General features: G+C 37.1%; 1 protein-coding gene and 1 long non-coding RNA gene across 3 annotated transcripts in view; one reads left to right on the forward strand and one right to left on the reverse strand.

Moving 5' to 3' along the window:
• The window catches only part of Osi17 (DUF1676 domain-containing protein Osi17), a 134265-nt gene that overhangs the window by 74895 nt on the left and 35845 nt on the right, over positions 1-23525 (forward strand). For both annotated transcript variants that reach the window (XM_073961139.1, XM_073961138.1), the window contains exon 2: positions 13580-14754. In XM_073961139.1, coding sequence (XP_073817240.1) covers positions 13656-14754 — 1099 coding nt within the window. In that variant the 5' untranslated portion in view covers positions 13580-13655. The remainder of the gene's footprint in view (positions 1-13579; positions 14755-23525) is intronic.
• On the reverse strand, positions 11782-12158 carry LOC141391266 (uncharacterized). The gene is made up of 2 exons (XR_012409606.1): positions 11984-12158; positions 11782-11890 (listed from the first exon to the last, which is right to left on the reverse strand). It is a non-coding gene; the product is annotated as an uncharacterized lncRNA (long non-coding RNA).

The following is a 23525-nucleotide window of genomic DNA, read 5'->3' on the forward strand; positions in this document are numbered from 1 at the left end:
GCATAATTAATTGAGATATTTAATTTGACTTCAACATAAATCAAATTAAAACGGAATATGTAAATTGAGGATATTAAAACACTATATGAAAATCTTGTTTGTAAATCAATACTTTTAAAGATCAAAAAACTTTTGAATCAAGTCACTTATTACATCCTTTTCCTGTATTGGGAATATTATTATGTTACTAACACAACATACATATCTTCAAATAACTGCAACCACCAATCAAACCTATATTATACGAGGGCTGCAGGAAAACTACCTGGCCTAGGAAACACAGCGTATTGCCAGGCGCCATTTGAATTTTTTTTGGGTAGTTTAATAGTTTTTAGCCAAGACTTACTCAGGACAGTTTGTCGTACGACCATGTTATGTGTTGTTTACAGTGACTTGAAAAAATCACTTTGCAAAAAATGGAATTTATTTGTGAAATTTTTCGTCCAAGAATTGTTCACAACTTTTGACGTACACACTGAAAAATATATATTAAAAACTGCAGCAAACATAAAATATGTTTGGATCAAAACATAAATATGTTTGGATGCAAACATACATATTTTTGGATGCAAACATAAATATGTTTGCAACAGTCGCTAACATAACATATGTTTGGATCCAAACAAATATTTGTTTGGGACTGTTTGCAAACGTATTTATGTTTGCATTCAAACATATTATCTGTTTGCTGCAGTTTTTAACATATATTTTTCTGTGTGTAGATAATCACCGCATGAGTGTATCGATCAAATTAAATCTTTGTATGTCTATAAAGGTCATCCTATAGGACTATGAAAAACTGGTTTAATGAATTAAACCGTGGTCGGCACTCGCCAAAAAACGAAGATCATGAGGGTCGCCCAAAATCGGTCGTTGTGCCAGAAAAAAATATGCCGTGCATGGACGGATAATGCGATATCGCCATGTTAAATACAGATAGATGGAGGCATCCTTTGGCATTTCTTCCCCCAACTAAGATTTGATATTGCATGAACATCTGGCCGCAAAAATGAATTTTTCTCATTAGATCCAGCAAAATTGGACAATCGCTTAAAAAAGGCTTCTGTGAATTGGTTCAAAGAAATTTGGCATAAAATCGATCGCTGTGCTTCAAACGACGTTTATAAGATCGTCACAGAAGAGGAATCTGGGATCTATGCTTAGGAGCCTAAAACAAAGCAGGAATCGGTTGTTTGGATCTTCGAAAGCGAGCCAAATCAAACGAAAGTCGTTCAAGTAAGAAGCACTTCGAAGGAAAAGTTTGCCTGTTTCTGCAGAAAAACTGACCGTGTGGCGACTATGCGGCTAAAGAAATATAGGACGGTTAATTCTGAGTGGTATACTACAATTTGTTTGCCACAAGTCTCCTGAGAAATTCAAAAAACGAACCAGAGAAGACGAATCTTTCTGCATCATGACAATGTGGGCTCTCACAGATCGATTCAAACCAGCCCCTGTTTGACCGGACGAAATTGATGGGTCATCCGTCGTACAGCCCTGACTGGGGATCCAGGATCCAGGAAAAAAGGCGTGGATTTTTGATGCCTGAAGATGATGTAAAAGCGTTTAAAAACCCTGTTTTGGAGGTGTTTCAATCGGAATAGAAAAAGTGCTTCCCCAATAGGTTTGAGCGCACGAAAAAGTGTATAAATCATGCTGGAGACTACTTAAGAAAACAATAAAATAGTCTTTGATGGTAAATATTCGCGTTTTCATTGTTAGGCCAGATAGTTATCTTTCAGCCCTCGTATGTAGCCAACTGCATTACTCTTTAGCGAACAATTCCAAATTTTCACCACTAATAAATTGGTTGTTTTAAATAAAATTAAGCCAGTCTATTATGAAAAAAAAAAATTTAACAGTTATCCCAATAAAAAAATGCTACCAATGTCATATTTAAAATATTTATCTATATGTCAAAACCGCTCAACAGATTTACCTGCAAATTTCAGAGTATATTACAGCAAAATGTAGATTAAAATACCAAAATACATAAAATCGGGCGATGGAGTTATATGTTTTTTTACCACTTACTTACTTAGCTGGCACATTACAGAACATTTGTTCCATAGACCGAACTAAGCAAAAGATCTCCACTTCTCTCTGTATAGTGCTTCGCTTTCTGGAATACCGCGCCTCGTCATCTCTTCATCCACTTGTTTGCGGCATCTATTCTTTGACCTGCCAATTCTGCGTACACCGACATGTGGCTCGAATGTATACGCCTTTTTAGCGGATTCATCATCGCTCATTCTTATTATATGGCCTAGCCAACGCAATCGCTGCAGCTCGATACGTTTAACTATATTGATGTCGTTGTATAGCAGATACAGCTCGTGGTTCATACGACGTCGATATTCACCGTCAACGCAGATTGGTCCGTAGATCTTTCGAAGAATTTTTCTCTCAAACACGCCAAGCACTGCCTTATCTGCTTGCGCAAGTACCCAGGCTTCGGAAACATACATCAGCACGGGTTGTATCAGTGTTTTGTAAAGCGTTATTTTTGTTTGACGAGTTGTGGCTTTGTTTTTGAAGTGCTTACTTAAGCCAAAGTAGCATCTGTTGGCCAATACAATTCTTCTTTTTATTTCACAACTGATGTCGTTTGTGGTGTTTACGGCGGTGCCGAGGTATACGAAGTCTTTTACTACCTCAAAATTATAGGAACCAACATCAACAGTTGGTCCGATCTCAATGGACGCATTGCGCGTCGACACCATCAACATGGTCTTCTCGCCGTTTAGCGCCAGACCCACTTTAGCAGGTTATCCTTCGACGTTCATAAAGATATCGGTTACTTCTTTTACTGATTGTCCAATGTAACATGTGGCTATTGGTGTAGATTGTGCCACTTCTTTTGACGCTTGCCTCTCGTATAACCTTTTCTAGCAGGATATTGAAAAGATCACACGAAACGTCGTCTCCTTGCCTGAAACCTCTTTTGGTACAAAACTCTTCGGAGAGGTTCATCCCTATCTTAACTGAATATCTTGTGTCAGTTGGAGTCATTTTACAAGCCGAATGAGCTTTGGGGGGATACCAAATTCAGACATGGCTTGGAATACCTTTGAACGTAGCGGGCTGTCGAAGGCTGCTTTATAATCGACAAAAAGGTGGTAGGTGTGGATCTGCATCTCTTGGGTCTTCTCTAGGATTTGCCGCAGGGTAAATATCTGGTCAATGGTGGACTTGCCAGGTCTAAAGCCACATTGGTATGGTCCAATTATTTCGTTGACCATTGGCTTTAGTCGTTCGCACAATATCCCTGACACTATCTTATAGGCAATAGGGAGAAGACTTATGCCCCTATAGTTTGAGCATACAGTCTTATCTCCTTTCTTGTGGACGGGACATAGGATGCTCGGGTTCCAATCGTCGGGTACGCGTTCTTCCTGCCAGATGGTGCTAACTAGCTGATGCATACACCTTATCAGTGCGTCGCCTCCGGTTTTAAACAGCTCGGCTGGTAAGCCATCGGCTCCTGCTGCTTTATTATTCTTCAGCCGGTTGATTGCTGTTTTTACCTCATCTTGGCCGGGCGGTATACATTCTATACCATCTTCTGGTATTGGATCTGTGGTATCATCGTCTTCGCTACTATTGGATACCAGCAGATTGGAGAAATGTTCTTTCCATATCCTGAGCACGCTATCTGTATCTGTTACCAGATTACCTTGCTGGTCTCTACAGGAGGATGTGTCTGTACCAAAGCCATCTGTTTGATGTTTCACTCTTTGGTAGAATTTTCGGACTTCATTCTGGCTCCTGTACATCTCGATTTTTTCACACTCCCGCTTTTCCATTTCCCTCTTTTTCTTGCGGAAAAGACGTTTCTCTTCTCTCCTTTTCTCCCGATATCTCTCTCGCCCGCTACGCGTTGCTACTGATTGCAAAGTAGCTCTATATGCCGCATTTTTCTCTTCGGTAGCAGCACGACACTCCTGGTCATACCATGAATTCCTTTGTGGAGGTCTCTGGAATCCAAGTATGGATTTTGCGGCTGTTTGCATGGAGTGGGCAATATGTTGCCATTGTGTTGTTATGTTATCGGGACAAGGAGTGCTCGCGTTAAGCAATTGGGCTAGTTGAGTGGAATATGCTGTGGCTATCTGTTGTGTATGCAGCCTATCGATGTCCAACTTCCGCGTTGAGTCTGTTCGTGCTTTATTTTCAACGTTTAGACGGGTACGTACCTTTGCTGCAACAAGGTAGTGGTCCGAATCAATGTTTGCGCCTCGGAACGATCGTACATTCAACACGCTGGATTACTTGTTCTTTGATCTGGAGACAGCCAGGTGCCCTTATGAATATCGAGATGATTAAATCTGGTACTGCTAACTACCATGTTTTTTGCAGCTGCAAAGTCTATCAGCCTCATACCATTGTCAGATGTTTCACTGTGGAGACTGAATTTCCCGACTGTTGGGCCAAAGATATTCTCCTTTCCAATTTTGGCATTAAAATCGCCTAGAATGATTTTAATGTCATGGGCAGGGCAACGGTCATATGTTTCTTCTAAGCGCTCGTAAAATATATCTTTGGTCTGTTCGTCCTTTTCTTCAGTGGGAGCATGAGCACAAATAAAGCTGATGTTGAAGAATTTAGCTTTTATTCGAATTGCAGCAAGTCTTTCATTCACTGGGGTGAAGCTGGATACCAGAAGTTTTAGTCTCCGACTAACTACGAATCCGCAACCAAACTCATGCTTTACGTCATGGCAGCTATAATACAGTGCGTCACCTTTAGGTGTTGTTGTGACGCCTTTCCCAGTCCATCGTATTTCCTGTATGGCAGTAATATCGGCCTTGTACTTTTCAAGTACGTCTGCCAATGCGAAGACTGCACCTTCTCTATAAAGAGTGCGAACATTCCAGGTGCAGATTCGCAGATCATGGTCCTTAAAACGTTTGCGGGGTTCGTCAACTTTAGAGGGGTTTGTTTTTCTTTTCTTTCGTTTTTTCATAGTAGGATGTTTTTTCTAGGGGAGGGTTACTAACCCGACGCCCAAACCCAAGTTTTTAACGTTCTTATGGGTGAACGCGCGGCACATGTTAGCTCACTACCTTTAACGGGTGTTAAAGGCAGTTCCCCAGGTGACACCACGGGGAGGTCATTGTCCACTTGAGATGAAAGAGGGACCAAGATAAATCCTGGGCTTTGCCATGTTAAAGCCGATCAGGACCGTTCCTTGGTATCTTCCATCCCCTACGTTTGTTTATTTTGTCTTCGAAAATTTGATTTAAACATTGAATAATACCGCGACTTTTGAATATTTTTGAAAACAAGTTGCACATCCATATAATTTAACATGTTCTGTCTTCTAATCAAATTGGAAAACTCGCGTTATTAAAAAATCGACTTTTTGCCTAAAAACCTGTCCAAATTGCCTATAGTGCTTTCTAACGATGTAAAGTCGATTGGCGTAGGTGGTCAAATAACGAAGACATAGCACTAGTCGCAAATAAGACCCAGCTTTTCATTTTTGCGATTTTAATTATAATGACGAATATCTCATTTTTTGTTGGGGACCTTCCAAAAGTAAAGCTTGACTATGAAAGTAGAAGATCCCATCTTTACAATGCTGCAAAGTAGGTTGGCGTAGGTGGCCAAATAACGGAGATATCGCAATAGTAGTTAATACATCCCATTTTTCCATTTTGATCGGATCGCCACGAAATTTTGGTGTTTAATAGGGCTCCCTGAGAGAAAGAAGTATACATATTGTGTTTGGTGATGGTCAGATAATATTCAAGAGTCGGAATGAGCAAAACACTTATGTGGACAAAAATTAAAATTTTTATTCTTATGCGAACATCGTATTTCAAAAGGGAATCCCGTCAATGGATGAGGATGATGAGCATCTCAGCTTTGGCTGGATGCATTTCAACCATGAAGACATTCGGAGCTTAAGAATGTTCATAATTGCGTTACCAAAATTGTTGAAATGCGTGTGATATTGAAAAAGACACTAGGATATCCAAATTTCCAATTTGTGGAATTTTATTTCCATGTCAGATATTTCTGCTTCTATCGGAGATATCCCAAGAAGAGTGTTTGATAATGAAACTAAACCATCTGAGCTTTAAATTAATTCAAAATGTCACATTTATGGTTAAATATCAGAGTTATTGCAAAAGCCGCTAAGCTATCACAATTTTAATATGTTGAAGTTTTTACTTTAATGTCAAATACCTCTGCTTCTATTTGGTGTATTAAAGACATGTAAAATGCTAATCAAGAAGACCTGAAAAGCTTTCAATCGGTACCAAGTAGATGTCGATAGTAGTCAAATATAAAATTAAATATCAATTACAGTTGAACCTCGATTATCCGTGAATTGATTATCCGGGAACCTCTATTATCCGTGATAGAAAAGAAATGTTGGACTTTTTTCCATTTCCTCTATTTTTCGTTATAAACTTCATTGCCCGGGAGTAAAAACACACTTTCCAATTAATCTGATTAAGCAAACAAAAGGTAAACAAACGAAAACTGGAAATTCTCCCGTATTACACAATTTGTGTATTTATGGTATCACAAAAAAAATGGGGCAAAGCCAATTCAGATGAATCTGATAATGATGCTATTATGTATCCGTTTAAAATTTGGTGGATTACCGTAACAAATTTAATAAAAATAGCAGATTTTCATATTATTGTACAATATTATGTAATTTTTACTTAAAAATATGTTCAAAAATTGCAAAAAAGCATTGCCTCCATTATCCGGGAAAATCAATTATCCGTAATGCCTCCGGTCCCGACTATCACGGATAATCGAGGTCCGACTGTATTTTCGTTCAGTTCGCCTTAAGTCATTTGGTATAAAAGCCTGATAGGTGAAAACTTTAGTATATCACAAAAAGAAATGTGGTGCAGGGTATCACACAGTGGTGCAGGGTATCACACAGTCGGCCCGTTCCGAGCATAGCCTTTGCTCACTTGTTTTATTTTATTTTGCTCTCTGCTGGATTTGATTATGCGAATTTCTGATTTATAGCGGAACACACTACGCACTGTGCTACACGTACGAACATGACGTGTTGTTTAAACGCTTACAAACAACTGTTTTATATATTTTTAACAAAAAAATTGCGTACCGACGCGAGTGTTGAACACATAACCCTAGGATTTGTAGTCGGACACACACGCTCTGTGCCACCGTACCCATTACTAAGGAAGCAGTGAAGTAAGTATTTTTACCTTGATACATTACTTCGTAATGGATTACACTGTATGTAATTTTTTGAGTCATGTTTTATTAACCATATTCTGACTCCAGAGTGTGATAGAACACAAAAAACGAGAAGACACAAGTCTCGCCGTTTTTCCCTATCTCATCAACTTTCGCGGTTATAGGCCTCCAAAGGTTTGAGGCTTTGATGTAAAAAGGGCCATTTAGTCAGGGCTATATCTTCCAAACCGTTACGAAATATGAATTTATCTCAGAGGCAAAGTTGTAGCTCTTGTCTTAAAGAACAAAAGTTGTGAACACATATAATCCATCAAACTTCATCTGCAAGGTCAAAATCGCAATGGTCAAATTTATTTTAAAATTTTGTCTCAAGTTTTGTTATACAGCTATCAAACCGATCAAATTTGAAGAAACCAACCAATTACAAAAATGTACTTTTTTTTAGTTAACTGTATCCAAATTTTTGGGCGCTTGCTTATCTTTGGACCAGAGTCGGAGAAAAAAGTATAAAAAATGTATATTATAAAAAAATTTTTGCTATTTTTACCATTAAGAACCGTTCATAGACATTTCGTATGTTCCAGAAAGTTGTTTATTGATACCTTTGCTACACTATTGTGGTTGATTGTTTTCTTGAATTTTGAACGGTTTAGTATAAATGGAGCAGAAGCCGAGAAAAGAGGATAAAAATCGAAATTGTTTTGCTATTTTGACTATTAAGATCTGTTTCTACAGAGTTCGTATATTCTAGAAAGATGTTTATTGAGATCTGAGGTACATTTTTGTAGTTGGTGGTTTGCTTCAAATTTGATCGGTTTAATAGCTGTATAACAAAACTTCGGAAAAAATTTTAAAAGAAATTTGACTATGGTGATTTTGACCTTGCCGATGAAATTTGATGGATTATATGAGTTCACAATTTTTGTTCTTTAAGACAAGAGCTACAACTTTGCCTCAAAGATGAATTCAAAATTCCTAACGGTTTGGAAGATATAGTCCTGACTAAATGACCCTTTTTACATACGAAAAAACGGCGAGACACGTGTCCTCTCTTTTTTGGTCTTCTATCACGCTGCGGTGTCAGAATATGGTTAATAATTTTCGTGTTGCACAGTGTTACATAGTAACTGACGGATACGAATTTCTGCTGGAAAATTAAATTCGGTTAAAAGCTATCGGGTATGTTATGAGACACACTTCACCTCTCACTTCACGCCTCAAGCATTTTGTTCACCCCACTTACTCCTATTTTTGCGAATTTCTTGGGGCTAAGATTCATTAGGGTATTTTAAAAGAAGAGTATACCCTAGTCTATCCATAAAGTGCTCGAAAAATAAGCGTACATGGAGTGAACAAAATGCTTGAGACGTGAAGTGTGTCTCAGAACATGCCCGTATAGCTAAACTCTCAAAAACACAGAAAATCGGGTGATACCGTTATAAAGGGGGTATACCAAAACATTGGCCGATATAGCGCATCTTCGAACTTGACCTGCCTATAAAAAAGACAAGCGGGAGAAAAACATAGCGTTCTAGCTCAATAATTGCGGACGCTAGAGTGATTACAACATACGTACATGGCTAGATCGATTCAGAATTCTATCCTGCTCTTTTATAGGGTCGCAAATAATTATTTCAATGCGTTACAAAGGGAAAAACAAACTTAATATACCCTCCATATAAAGGTGAGGGTATGAAAATTAAGCTGGAAGCTTCTAAAACATATTCCGTCTCCTACAAAAATTGGGGATCTGTTTACAGTATACTCGTATTTAGGTCTAACACTCCAGTTAATGTTCTCTTTTCCTGTCTTAGGCTGAGGATATATCTCTGTCTGAAACCTTAACAATTGCAATACGGGCTACATGTGAGGTATGGGCGTATATACTACTGATGCTGAAGAAATGATATTTTAGCATGATTGTTGATAATATTATCTTTCCCAATTAGAGATGTCATTTCGGGCAGCTATAATACCCTTAGGTATTGTTATGTAATATTTCCACCTTTATTGTTTTTCCCGTAGGCTGTAAATTCGCCAGTCCATAAATTGCACCCTGTCTGTAAAAACTCATGGTTTCCACGTTTACTTTCTGATTGATATCATTATACCCTCCACCATAATATGGAGGGTATAGTTAAATTTGTCATTCCGATTGTAGCACATCGAAATATTCATCGGAGACACTATAAAGTATATACATATATTCTTGATAAGTGTAAAATTCTAAGTCGATATAAACATGTCCGTCCGTCTGTCTGTTGAAATCAAGATACAGCTCCTAATTTTTAAGATAGATCTTTGTAATTTGGTATAGAAGTTTCTATTATTCCTAGGATGTTTGGTATTGCAAATGGGCTATATCGGTCCACGTTTTGATATAGCCCCTATAGAACGGTACCACCCGATATTCGGTATTTTGAAGGTTTTAGCTTCATTATCACACCGAAATGGCTGAAATTTGGTATTTAGTCTTCGTTGGGTGTATACAACTTTCCCCCAGAATTGTGTCGGTAAAGATTCACGGCTTCATATAGCACCCATAGAACGGTACCTCCTGATTTTCGGTATTTTGAAGATTGCGGCCTCAATATTCCTCCGAAATGGCTGAAATTTGGAATTTGGTCTTCGTTGGGGGTGTAGAACTTTCCCCGAGATTTTTTTCGGTATAGGTCCACGCCTTTATATAGCCCCCATAGAACGGTACCTCCCGATTTTCGGTATTTTGAAGGTTGTGAACACAATAATCCATCGACATGTCTGAATTTTAGAATTTAGGCTTCGTGGGGATATTCAACTTTCCCCTCTAAATTTGTCGGTATAGGTCAACGCTTTCGTATAGCCCCATAGACCAGCAACTCGAAATTTTCGATATTTTGATGGTTGTGGCATCAATATTCCACCGAAATGACTGAAATTTGGTATAAAGTCTTCGTTGGGGGTACAAAACTTTCCACCTGAAGTTTTTAGGTATAGGTCCACGCCATCATATTGCTCTTATAGAAGCCCTTATTTTGAAGGTTGTGGCCTCAAATGGCTGAAATTAGGTATTTAGTCTACGTAGGAGGTAAAAACCTTTCCGACTGAAATTCGTAGGTATAGGTCCACGTTTCGAGGTACCGCCGTTCTTACTTGTGAGGGTATAACATTTATGCTAACGAGGGTATATTCACTTTCATACGGGCAAAATGTGCCTTATCGAAATAATGGTTTTAGACCCCAAGTATGTTTGGACGAAATGTGTTTCAGACAATTTTAAGTTGATTTAGCCATGTCCGTCCGTCTGTCTGTCTGGCTGGAACGCACGATAACTCTCGAACGGATCAACCGATTTGGTCCAAAATTTGGCTTTCGTAATATTTTGTCCAAACTTAGTTTAAGTTCGAAGATGGGTTATATCCTTCCGGTACCTCCCCCACAAAATGTTCGGAAAATTTGTGCGCATGATAGCTCTTGAAGGAATAAACCGATTTGGTCCATACTTTGCACATCGTGAAATTTCTATCAGACTTAGATATTGTTCCAATATGGACTCAATATGTCCACTCCTTCGGGTACTTCCCACACAAAATTTCGGAAAAGTTCAGTTTAGGACCTGCTCTCGAATCGCTTTGATTTTTGTTGTAGCTACTTGTATTCACTGCCCCCCATATGACGGTATAAGTTTCATCAGGGGCAAGTCCATACTTTTTGAGAAATTAGCCTGAAAAGTACAAAAAAAACCCTATGACACCGTGTGTAGTGGTTGAAGCGCAAGATAATACTCTAACGGATCTGCCAATTCGGTCCAAACTGTGGCCTTCGTAATATTTTGTGCAAACTTAGTTTAAGTTTGAAGATCCACTCCTTCAGGTACCTCCCCCAAAATGTTCGGAAAAATTGTGCGCACGATAACCCTTGATGGGATTGACCGATTTAGTCCATTCTTTACAGATCCTAATATATCTACCAGATGTCCACTCCTTCGGCTCCCACCACACAAAATTTTGGATAAATTCACTTTAAGACATGCTCTCGAATCACTTTAGTTTTTGTTGAAGCAACTTCATTCACTGCCTCAATTACGACAGTAATAGTTTTTTCAGGGGCAAGTCCATACTTCTTGAGAAAACAGCCCGAAAGTTGTACAAAACCCAGTATGGTGCTTTTGGTCCACTCCTTCCGGTACGTCCCCCACCAAAAGTTCGAAAATATTCGCTAAAATGGTAAGCGCGATTTCTCAAACTTTGGTCCAAACTTTGGATCTCTAAATATTGTCGAAACTTAGTTAATGTCAAAATTTGGGCCCTATCTGTCCAGTCCTTGTGGTCCACCCACACAAATGTTCAACATATTTGTGTGGTTAAGGGTCTGTTCGAGGATCCTTTGGACATTTTTACCGAAGGTTTACAGTTTACAGCGACATTATGTTTTTCGTAGGCTAGTGTGATAAAAAAGCTCTATCTATCGATATCCCCGCAAATTTTTGAGCTTTAATCCTATCCATACTTTTGTCGGTTCATACGTCCATAATTTTGAAAACCCCCTAAATACATAGGTTTTTTTTTGTGCTATGAAACGATCCTCCACTTCCGCAGAGAGAGATTGATTTGGCGATCCTCAGGATACAAAACGCCAGGTTAAAACTCCAGTGATGAAATGATACAAACGCAGAGTTGACACCAAATACTGTTGAGTAAAAAACAAACGAAAGCTGCATATCCATACAGCACAGTGTCGAGTTAGAACATCATATGTATGATAGACAATATAATACATGCAAAAATACAAACAAAAACGGACTCACGAAGACCTGGTTGAGATCAAACTTATGTGTGTATAAATCGTCGTATGGGCAAAACAAAAGTTGAAAAAAACAGCATACAAAATTCAGGAACAATATGACAGCCTTTACAGCAAAACGATAGGACATCATCCCAAGTCAAGCAGAGACCAAGTTACGAAGTGTGCTGGCACCATAAACGTCTGTTGGAATAAACAAAATAAAGGCCAAATTGGGGAAGGGGGTAGGAGAGTGTAAATTAGTATTGTGTGGGGTTAATGAAAAACTTAAATTTAATATCACAGATTGAAAAGTGTATGAGTGGGATTATAGTGAGATCTTCGCCTCCTTGATAAAATCAAGGAGGAGTCTGAAAGTATCAATATCTTTTGTTTTAAGAAGAGGAATAAGCTCATGGTATCTGGAAAAGAGGGTTGGAAAAGAGTCTCGAGTAGATGAAAATTTTTGACAGTCAAATATCACATGCTGGGCATTTTCAAGAGTATTGCATACCTCACATCTGTCAGAGTTGGCGGATCCAATACGATGTAAGTAGGCTTTATCATAGGCATGTCCAATCATAAGCCTATTAATAAGTTTCACTTCCATGGGGTAAAAGTTTCCTTTGTTGAACCAGGGTTTTTCATAGACATCCTCATAGATTTGAAAGAAATGTCTACCCTTTGCCTGGGACAGCTCAATAAATTCTTCATTTCAGCAGGCCATAACTGTATTTTTGATTGCTAGCAACGCTTCCCCCGGAGTAAGGTCAGCATCAACTGGTGCACCAACTTCAGCTGCCTGTTTCGCCAAATAGTCAGCTTCTTCATTTATTTGAATACCTCTGTGGCCTGGAGCCCAAACCACATGACACAAGTTGATCAAGGATTCCTGTAAAATGTTGTGAAAATCTGCTACCAGACAGTTGTCCGAATCAGCAGCGCCAAGAGCCTTACAGGCCGCAAGGCTGTCGGTGAAGATAACAACTTTGTAGTAACCTTCCTCCACAGCTAACTCAAGCGCCTTTCGCAGCGCGAAAAGTTCACCGTTTTTTTTTTTTTTTTTGGAAAAAAAGGATTTCAATCCACAGAGGCTGAGGATACATATCTGTCAGCAAAGCCGACTGATACTTTTTTACTGGTTTAAACTTTAATTTTCTTTTCATGTTTTCTTACCAAAAAATGCTTACTAAAGGACTTACTATTAAATGATGATTTCTGTGCGCCTTCATTTTTTGATGTCGGGATTTCCACTCACAATATACACTTTTAAACTCCGCACAAGTCTTTGCTAATTTAAAATGCATGCACTTCTCTTCCAATAACAACAACTTCGCAATAACAAATTTAAAGCATAAAAAATCCATTTCACTTTCTTTGATTGCAGCGTCAATACGTCTCGTTTTTCTTTTCTTAAACATTTCATGACGACATGTGAAAATCCAATATTGATCAATAAATAAACGAAAACATAAAAACGAGTGAAAACAAAAGCCAAAGAAGACTACGAGAAGCCGTTTAGATTTTGTGTGCAAATTTAAATCTTCCGCTAGATAATATGAATCTTCCACAATATACTCAATAATAGCAAATAAATTTTCTTTCTTTTTTTTCATTTCAGAGTAAAATCCTATTGATTAAATAAAAAGAAGAAGAAGAAGAAGAAGCAAAAAATGTGTTTTGTTGAAAACAAATAAATGAATGAAATGGCCTTAAAACAAAAAATATTAAAAAGCAATCAATTTATAAATGAAACTAATTCAGAACAATACCATTATCGAACGAATAGAAAGTCTTTAAAGATGACAACAATGTCTGAACGACGACAAAACCAGGTTTTGCCAAAATCCAAAGAAATATTAAATCATTTATTATTGATGGCGAATGAGGCTGATGGCCAAAGTTGTTGCAAAGAAAATAAGCTCAGTGGGACAATAAGCGAAAATAGTAGTCACAGCAGTACTGCAGCAGTATGTCTAAGCGGTTTGCAGGCAATTGAATCACAACATGAAACGTTTAAAAATAGTAAAAACAACAAACGGCAGCACCGGCACTTTACACAACAGCACAACCAGTGTCCGCCTTCTTCATCACAACACCATTGTCAACAACGGCATAGACTATTACGGCAATTTAGTCACCAGCAGCAACAACGGTGGCTATTGTTCGGTTTAGTTTTTATTGTTGCCTTATTTTTAGAACAAGCTGTGCCACTAGTCAAAGCGGATCAACATATTCGAGATGCAAACTCATCTGACATTTATGGCATCATTGCTGGTGATACACATACTGGGACAACACCACTACCACAAGCCAACGAAATACCCACTACAATTGATTCCTTGAAATCTTTACCTTCGATTGTGGCCATAAATGACAGCACGTCTGACTGGTTAAGAAATGGCAGCTCCGGATATGCGAATAGGAAATTCAAGAGCAAATTCAATGCTGATGATTCGATATTTTTGCGTTTTGACAACCGTTTTACCCATGACAATAATCTTGTGTCCGGGATCATTCAAGAGTGTTATCAACGGCCAACATTTTCGTGTTTCCAAAAGAATGTCTACGTTTATCTTAACGAGGTATTGGATGCCCAAGATGTGAACGTGACACAACGTTTGAAGTTCTATCGCAATGATAATGTCTATGATGAACAGGCTGAAGTGGATGAGGATATAGATGGTGGTGAGACTTCGCCGCCTTCGTACACCACACAAGCATCAGCCGCCAAAGATTCAATGGAAGAAGAAGATAATGAAATACCACGTGAAGGTCGTTCCTACAATGATGAAGGTAAGTGCAATTTTAGTGTTTGTTAATCGCAATACGTTGGAATTTTCAAATATTTTTTTGAGATTAATATTTTGTTTATTTATCGTGTATGCCCATCATTTGTGATAAACAAAAAACTTTCACTAATCTCTCTTTCAACTGATCCAGACGTGTGTTAAAACATTTACAACATGTGCTTACTCATCATTTGTCTGTCCGTTGGACCACAAGGCAATGTTTGTGTGTGTGTATTTTTATGATTAGATTTCCAATCGTTTGCTATTTTTATTAAATGCTTAGCTTGCAACTATTTATGGGCAAAGGTTAAAACCGCATAAAAATGAAATAGAAAACAAATATATAGGTGAATTCTGCAAGAAACATGATATTGAATGGGTCATGAGAGGGCAAATGTTGGTTGGTTGGTAGGCTTCTTCGAAGTTTCTTATAATAAAGATTGAAACATATAACATATCATATCAAGGCAGTCCCTCAATGATTTGTTGTTGTTAAACTGGGAACACCCCGAATTTATAAGAAGGAAAATCTTATTCGTCTGCTTGATAATTGTCCTCAAAGCAAGCGAAAAAGTTACTTATACCCTACACCACAAAGTGGAAAGGGTATTATAAGTTTGTCTTTCCGAAAAATGCATTTAACACCGCGAAATATTCGACAAAAACAAAAATTCATATTTCGACGAGATTAAGTGATTTTGAGATGTATGTCCGTCCGTCGGTCCATTAAAACTTGTAATCAAACTCCAGGCCGCAATTACGTACCAATTGTAAGGCACTGTTGGACAGAAATGCTCGGCTTCATACACAAAAGTGTAAAAAATACATGAGTCTCTCGCAATTTGCCCACCATTGTTGTAAGGACATTTTGTATGGAGGTCAGCTTCAGACGATAATTGACCCATATTGTTTTTTGCAATGATCGTGAAATATTTAGGGGGAGAAATGGAGCAAAAACAAAAATGTTACCCAGTTTTGTAGCTGTTCTGTAGACCACAATAATAGCCCGATCTGCGCGAAATCTTAGGTTAGTTTTGGGTTTACAATAGAGAAGAAGCTCACAATTTAACATGATCAGATAATAGTTTGCGGGTTAAATAAACAAATTAATATACATCTTATATCGTTATTCCGGGAAGATACATTCTTCCGCCCACATAAATTATATTCGGAAGACGAATTCTTAACCTTCCCATTGCACATTGGTCGCAAATTGGAATTCTTTGCCCAAAAGTAAATTTTTTGACATTCTTCACAGAAAAAAAATACGGCGATAAAAAAATTATCATATTGACGAAATTCGATAAAATTATTTGATCACATAGTAAAAAAACAACTAATAAAATATTTCACATATTGACTAAAATATTTATCGATTTTTTATATTGACATGATAAAATGGAATATGTGGAATATTTTGATAAATATTTTTGTCAATATGTGAAATATTTTATCAGTTGTATTTTTACGTTGTGATCAAATAATTTTATCGAATTTTGTCAATATGACAATTTTTTTTTATCGCCGGAAAATCGATAAATTTTTGATTGAATCTTTGAATTTTTTTATCAAATGGCAATTTTTTTTTCTTTGTCCGTTTCTGTTTTCATACCCTACACCACCTTGTGGTAAGGGGTATTATGTCTTTGTGCATTAGTTTGTAACATGCAAAAGGAAACGAGATAGACCCATAGTTCCTTTTAGGGATATACATAGAATCACTTTCTGAGTCGATTTACGCATGTCCTTCTGTCTGTCCGTCTGTTCATGTATTTTTGTAAACAAAGTACAGGTCGCATTTATTGTCCGATTCGCATGAAAATTGGGGAAGATAGTTTTTTTTTCCAAAGGACGAACGCTATTTATTTTGGTAAAAAATTGTTCAGATTTGGATATAGCCCCAAATATATATTTTCGCCCGATTTTAGGAATTTGGTGCACGAAACACGCTATATATGTCCGATTTCAATTAAATTTGGAATGTGTGCCGGGATTCGGTCTAGAAATAAGTGTGCCATATTATATAGAAATCGGTTTAGATTTGGATATAGCCCCCATATATATTTCGACCGATTTAAGGCATTTAGAGCACAAAACGCGCTATATATGTACGAAAATTTGCCGGGATTTGGCCTAGAAATAACTGTGGCAAATCATATCGAAATCGGTTCAGATTTGGATATAGCTCCCATATATATTTTCGACCGATTTGAGGTATTTGATGCACGAAACACGCTATATATGTCAAATTTTTATGAAATTTGGACTATGTGACGGAATTTGGTCTACAAATAAATGTGAAAAATTATTTCAAAATCTGTTCTGATTTGGATTTAGCTCCCATATATATTTTACATATTCACAGTGGTGTAGGGTATTATATAGTCGGCCCCGCCCGACTTTGATCCCTTCCTTACTGTTTTTTTTTCTTCATAATTTGGAGGAAAACACTCCAAAACAACAATAACATAAATTGTTTATTCCAAATACGCATTTACCGTTAGACGAGAAAGTGTCAAATCTGAGATTTATTAAAAGAGATGAGTGTGCAGTATTTTGTGATAATTTGTGGGTTATAAAATCGCACTAAGAAAAATTTAGAGGGCAAAACTCAAATATGGAGACGAAAGTAAGTAGATTCATTTTCCAAAAAGAACGGAAGAAAAATTGGGTCTAAAACCAAAATTATCAAAATATTTCTGGAACCCTCTTCAATTATTACTTTTTATACCCTCAGCCTTTAGGCTAGAACGGGTATATACATTTTCATACGGGCAAAATGTGCCTAACCGAAATAATGGTTTTAGACCCAAAGTATGTTTGGACGAAATGTGTTTTAGACAATTAGTCAGGCTTAATCCCACAATCGCTGTTTTAATATTTTATTAAAACAACTTTAATTTATTAGTGGGAATAAAAAGTTTCTTTTTGAAAAACATTTTTTTCCCACTAATAAATTAAAGTTGTTTTAATAAAATATTAAAACAGCGATTGTGGGATTAAGCCTGACTATTTTGAAAAGCAAAATAGAAGTCGTCATCCCAAATAAAAAACGACAATCCTCCTAATTGTGAGACCGGGCACCGTCAAATGTGCGGTTTATTGTTGCTAATAGGCAATACCAACAAATTAGTTATGTCTTTTTCGTTGAGACTCAACGAACGCATAGCAGTGGGAAAGATTTGGTTTTGTTTGCAAGTGAAGTTGCTCGAGTTGGAAAACAAGAAACAAGGGAACTTGTGAAGATCTGTGGCGAGATCTGAAACTATAGTCTTCCCTGCCTTACCCCTTGGTAAACATCGCCAATTTTTTCCCACTAATAAATTAAAGTTGTTTTAATAAAATATTAAAACAACGTCTATGGGATTAAGCCTGACTATTTTGAAAATATTATAAATAAAATATTATAGCTAGATATATGGTTTACTAGCAAAATGCCCGCTACTTCGTATGTGGAAAGGAATAAACAATATTTCATATGGAATGGTGAGGTATGAAAATGTTGTTGTTAATTGATACTTAATTTCATTTAAGTACTCCGGGTACCCCTTTAGCCCGAATTTTCAAAAAATCGGTCTACCTACCGGTCTACCACAAAACGTCAACAGCCATCAATTCAATCAAGGTATTTCAATTAAGGGATACAAATCTTATTGTAAAAAAATGTCACATATCTCTAATTTAGTTACTTAATTTCAGTCAGTTAGTTCGCGTTCACATAAAACCAATGGTACAATATATAATACAACTTTTCAAACCCTGGACCTTATCTAAAATTTAACAGTTTCCACTCCACTATTTTCAATTCACTATTCCAACAGTAATCATAACTCCAAATTTCAGGATTCCAGCTCTATCCGTTCTCCCAAATCCAAATTATATCAAATATAGTACCATTTAGAACTTTTCATACACATAAATACGAATTTCCAAAACTACTTCAATCCTATACTACAATAGTAAACATAACTCCAAATTTCAGGATTCCAGCTCTATCCGTCATCACAAATCCAAACTGTATCAAATTTAGTAACATTTAATACCTTTCGTGCACAAAAGTACGAATTTCTAAAACTACCTTAGTCCTATTCTCTAACAGTAATCTTATTTCCAAATTTCATCATTGCAGCACTATCCATGCTACCAAATCCAAATTGTACCAAATTTAGTACTTTTCGTACAAATAAGTACGAATTTCCAAAACTATCCCCATATATCAATCCTACACTTCAATAGTAATTTCAATTCCAACTTTCATATTTCCAGCTCTATCCTTTCACCCAAATCCAAATTGTACCAAATTTAGTACCGTTTAGTACTTTTCTTACACATAAATACGAATTTCCAAAACTATCCCCATATATCAATCCTACACTTCAATAGTGATTTCAATTCCAACTTTCATATTTCCAGCTCTATCCTTTCACCCAAATCCAAATTGTACCAAATTTAGTAACGTTTAGTACTTTTCTTACACATAAATACGAATTTCCAAAACTACCTCAATCCTATACTCCAACAGTAATCGTAACTCCAAATTTCATGCTTCCAGCGCTATCCGTTCACCCAAATCCAAATTGTACTAAATTTAGTACCATTTAGTACTTTTCGTACACATGAGTACGAATATCCTAAACCATTTCCTTTTATAAACACCACTTTCCAGCCGTCATTTCCATACCAAATTCCAAGTTTCTATCTAAATCTGTTCAAAGTATACAATTGGTATTAAATTTGGTAACTTTTAGTACTTTTCGTGCATTTGGTACATCTTTCTAACTCTCCATCAGTTACCCTCATTCCAAATTTCAGAATTCTAGCTCTTCCGGTTTGCCTCATACAAAGGGTACCATATTTAGTACCTTTTAGTACTTTTCGTACTCTTCTAGGTCGAATTTCCAAAAACCCAGCCTTATCTCACCTCTACACACCGACAGCAACCCACAGTCAAAATTTCAGCTTTCTAGCTTCAGCGGTTTCGTCTGGGCGATGATATGTCAGTCACTCACTCACTAAGCTCTTTTATATATAGATTCTAAAACTCATAGTGAAATTTTGTGTAGAACTTTCCTTCTTTTGACACTTTGCACATAGAATAAAGTTTCACATTACTTTCATGCATCACCTCTAAAAAATGAAGAAAAACAATTAAAAAGTCGTTAAGTTCGGCCGGGTCGAATTTTTTATACCCTCCACCATAAAATATTCTTAACTAAAATGGAATAATTAGTTTCCATTCCTGTTCAAAATTGTAGATTCAAACATTTTTCGACAACGGATAACGCAGATGCCTAAATTTTCTAATCTAATCTAAAAAAATGTGTTCGCTCAAGTGATACCTTTATATGGGGGCTACATCAACGCGTTGACCTATGTTAAAAATGTTTGGTGCAAAAGTTTTGTGACTGCAGGAAACCAAACATGCCATAATTACAGGTAGTTCCGTCAATAAATGTAGCTAAATACTATACTGTTATATGGGGCTATACCAAAATATAGATCTACGTTCACTATTTTCTGTGGAGAAGTTTCGTGACTGCAGGGAACATCGAATACTAAATTAGGGCTAGTTCAGTCAAAAAGTGAAGGCAAAACCGTCCAAAAACCGAAAATCGGGAGGTACCTTTATATGGGACTACACCTAAGCATAAACCTATGATGGCAATTTTTGGTGAAGATGTGTTGTGACCCCTTAGAACCTGAAATGTTGTTATACTCATCGGGCCGCTCCTGTGTCAAATCTGCCGCCATCACCATTCGTCGTTATACTCATCGGGCCGCTGCTGTGTCAAAGCTGCCACCATCGCCATTCACCGTTATATTCATCGGGTAGCATTTTTATAACTCCGTCGCCAACAGAACTCGTTGTCATCGGTTCGCTGCTTTGTTGAAGCTGCCTCCATCACAACTCGACGTCATCGGGCCGTTACTGCCATTTTAAATTGTGATAAGCCCCAACTTCCATGTCATCAACCCGCTGCGGTACTTACATTGTTCAAGCATCATCGACCAACCATTTTTGTGTCATTAATGCAATGCAGACTAAGTGTTAAAATTAGTGTAGTGATATTGTTTTAGTAAATAAAGATATTTATAACGTTTTATTAAAGACCATATATGTAAAATTACAGCTAGTTTGCTTAAAAACTGCAGCTATCGATATCGGGAGGTACTATTATATGGGGGATATACCTAAACATTAACCTATGTTGACAGCTTTTGGGGGAGTCATATTGTGTCCCATAAGAACGTTTAATGTCAAATTACAGCTAGTTAGTTGTAGCTAAAACCCTCAAAACACATAAGATCGGGAGGTACCGTTATATGGGGGGTATACCTAAACATGGACCAATGTTGACAGTTTTTGGTGGAGTAGTGATATGACCCATAGTAAGGTTTCTGTCTAATTATAGTTAATTCTGTTAAAAATTGTTGCTAAAACCCTAAAAATACCGAAAATGGGAAGGTATCGTTATATGGGGGCTATATCGAAACATGAACCTATGTTGACAGTTTTTGATGGAGTAGTATTGTGACCCCTAAGAACCTTAAATGTCAAATTACAGCTTATTCTGTTTAAAATTGTAGCTAAAACCCTCAAAATACCGAAAATCGGGAGGTTCCGTTATATGGGGGCTATACCAAAAAATGGGCCGATATAGCCCATCTTCGAACTTAACCTGCCTATGGAAACAAGTAAAAAAGTATCAGTCGGCTTTGCAGACAGAGAAATACCCTCAGCCTCAGACTTAAAGAAAAGAAGTACCACACTATACTTCTCTTTACAATGTTTGGACCAAATCGGTTTCTCCATTCGGTTTCTCCATTTGGACCATTACCTCAAGAAGTAAGGACGTGCCCCCGAAAAAACAACATGTACCGTCGTAATGTGAAAGCGAATACAAGTTGTTACAAAATATCAAAGGAATTCCAAGCGCAAAGTTTGAACTGATTCGGCTAATCCGTTCGAGAGTTATCGTGCGCTCCAGCCGCTTCACATGACGCCTAGGGGTTTGTTTTACAGCTTTCGGACCATTTTTCAGAAAAATGTTGTTAAAGAAGCAAACGATCCGAGGACAGGCCTCAAAACGCACTTTTTCCAAATTTTGTGTGGGAGGTACTCGATATATACTCCACATTCAAACCTGATCTATGTCCGTAGAGATCAGGGACGTACGCAGGATTTTATTTCGGGGGGGGGGCACACCTTGACAAAAAATTATGAAATTAAAAAATGTTGTGTAGCGTTACATAAAGCTATTTTAAAGGGGTTTTTGTTAATTTAATATGAAATATTGACACAAAGTATATAATTTCAATAGAGAGAGTTTACAATATTTTAGATATAACTTTGAAATTTGGAACAGATTATAATAAATTAGTCTTTGGATGTTTAGAATTGAAATGAACCATATCAGAACTCGTTCAGTATAGTCCCCATACAAAAATTCCGCCTGGTATTCTCAAGTTTTTAACCAATTTCTCCAACAGAATTGACGCAATAACTAAAAAATCTTTCAAATGAATATTACCCATGTAGGTTTAAGTTTTAATGTATCCCAGAATTTTTAACCACAGTAGCTCTTATCTTCTTCTTTAAAGTACATATCCATATATCAAACATTAACTTCAGTCCCATTAAACAAGTTTTGTCTTATTTTTGCTTTATTAAGTTATTAATTGAACACATTTTTAACGCGAGAAACTGATTCTGATAAGAAGATCTATCTAAAAACCCTATTAATGTTATTTGTATACCAATAACTAATTGAAATAAATAACTCCACAAAAAGAATAACTCGAATCCGCGAGTGCAGATTGGACTTGTACCGAACTATTGTAAGAAAATAATATTCTTTTTTGTCATAAAAACACCAAAACTTTACCAGAAGTGATAGAGTCCATGCAAGGCAACTAAAAAATTCAGAAAATTACATTTATGGTCTGTTCCAGTACTGCAAGAATCTACACATTTTTAGTAGCAAAAATATGTAGATTCTTGCAGGTTCTGGAACAGCCATTTGGGAAAAAACAGGAGTCGGGCGGTACCAACTACGACTCATAGACTCCGAATTCTACTCGCAGCACTGTTTGAGACTACGAAATCCACATTAGGTCTCGGCAAAATTTTAGCTAAGTCCTGACAAAATGGGTTAAGCCGAAAAACTGCATCAACTGATATTCCAATGGTTGTTGTTCCGCCTTTTTTCAATCTTAATTGTACGATTAGATGTTTATGAACTCGATGACATTTAAAACTTTCCAAGGACTATGACTTCTGTCGGAACAACGGTGGCAAACATATGAACATTCATATCTTTCTCGAAAACGAGTTAAAAAAGTATCAGTCGGGTTTGCCGACGTAGGTATACCCTCAGCCTGTCTGAGTTGAGACTTTAATCCATAGGCAGATCGAATACGGGCTTCATAACCAAAATCTTTGTCCTAAAAATTGTGTAGACAGGGAGTTTCAGAATTTCATGGCCTTTTTTTGGATGTATACACTTTCCGACAAAAATATCGAAACATTTGGGTATAAAACTTCACGATTGAATGCGTTGCGAATAAATGCTTATGTTGAGCTCATAAAATTGACTTCAATAAGAGCGCAAAAGTTTTGCACTTTTGTGGAGAAGATACCTGAAATAATGTCCCATTTTGGAAGTGGACCTAATTTTGGAAGTAATTCCTTTTGATAATTATGGTGTCAAGCCGTCATTTTAGTAAGATTTAGAGCTTTTGAACCGTTATGTCAGGAAGCATGGACCTACCCAC

Source organism: Musca autumnalis, unplaced genomic scaffold (genome assembly GCF_047663935.1).
Source record: "Musca autumnalis isolate F117 unplaced genomic scaffold, ASM4766393v1 scaffold_1, whole genome shotgun sequence".
NCBI lineage: Eukaryota > Metazoa > Arthropoda > Insecta > Diptera > Muscidae > Musca > Musca autumnalis.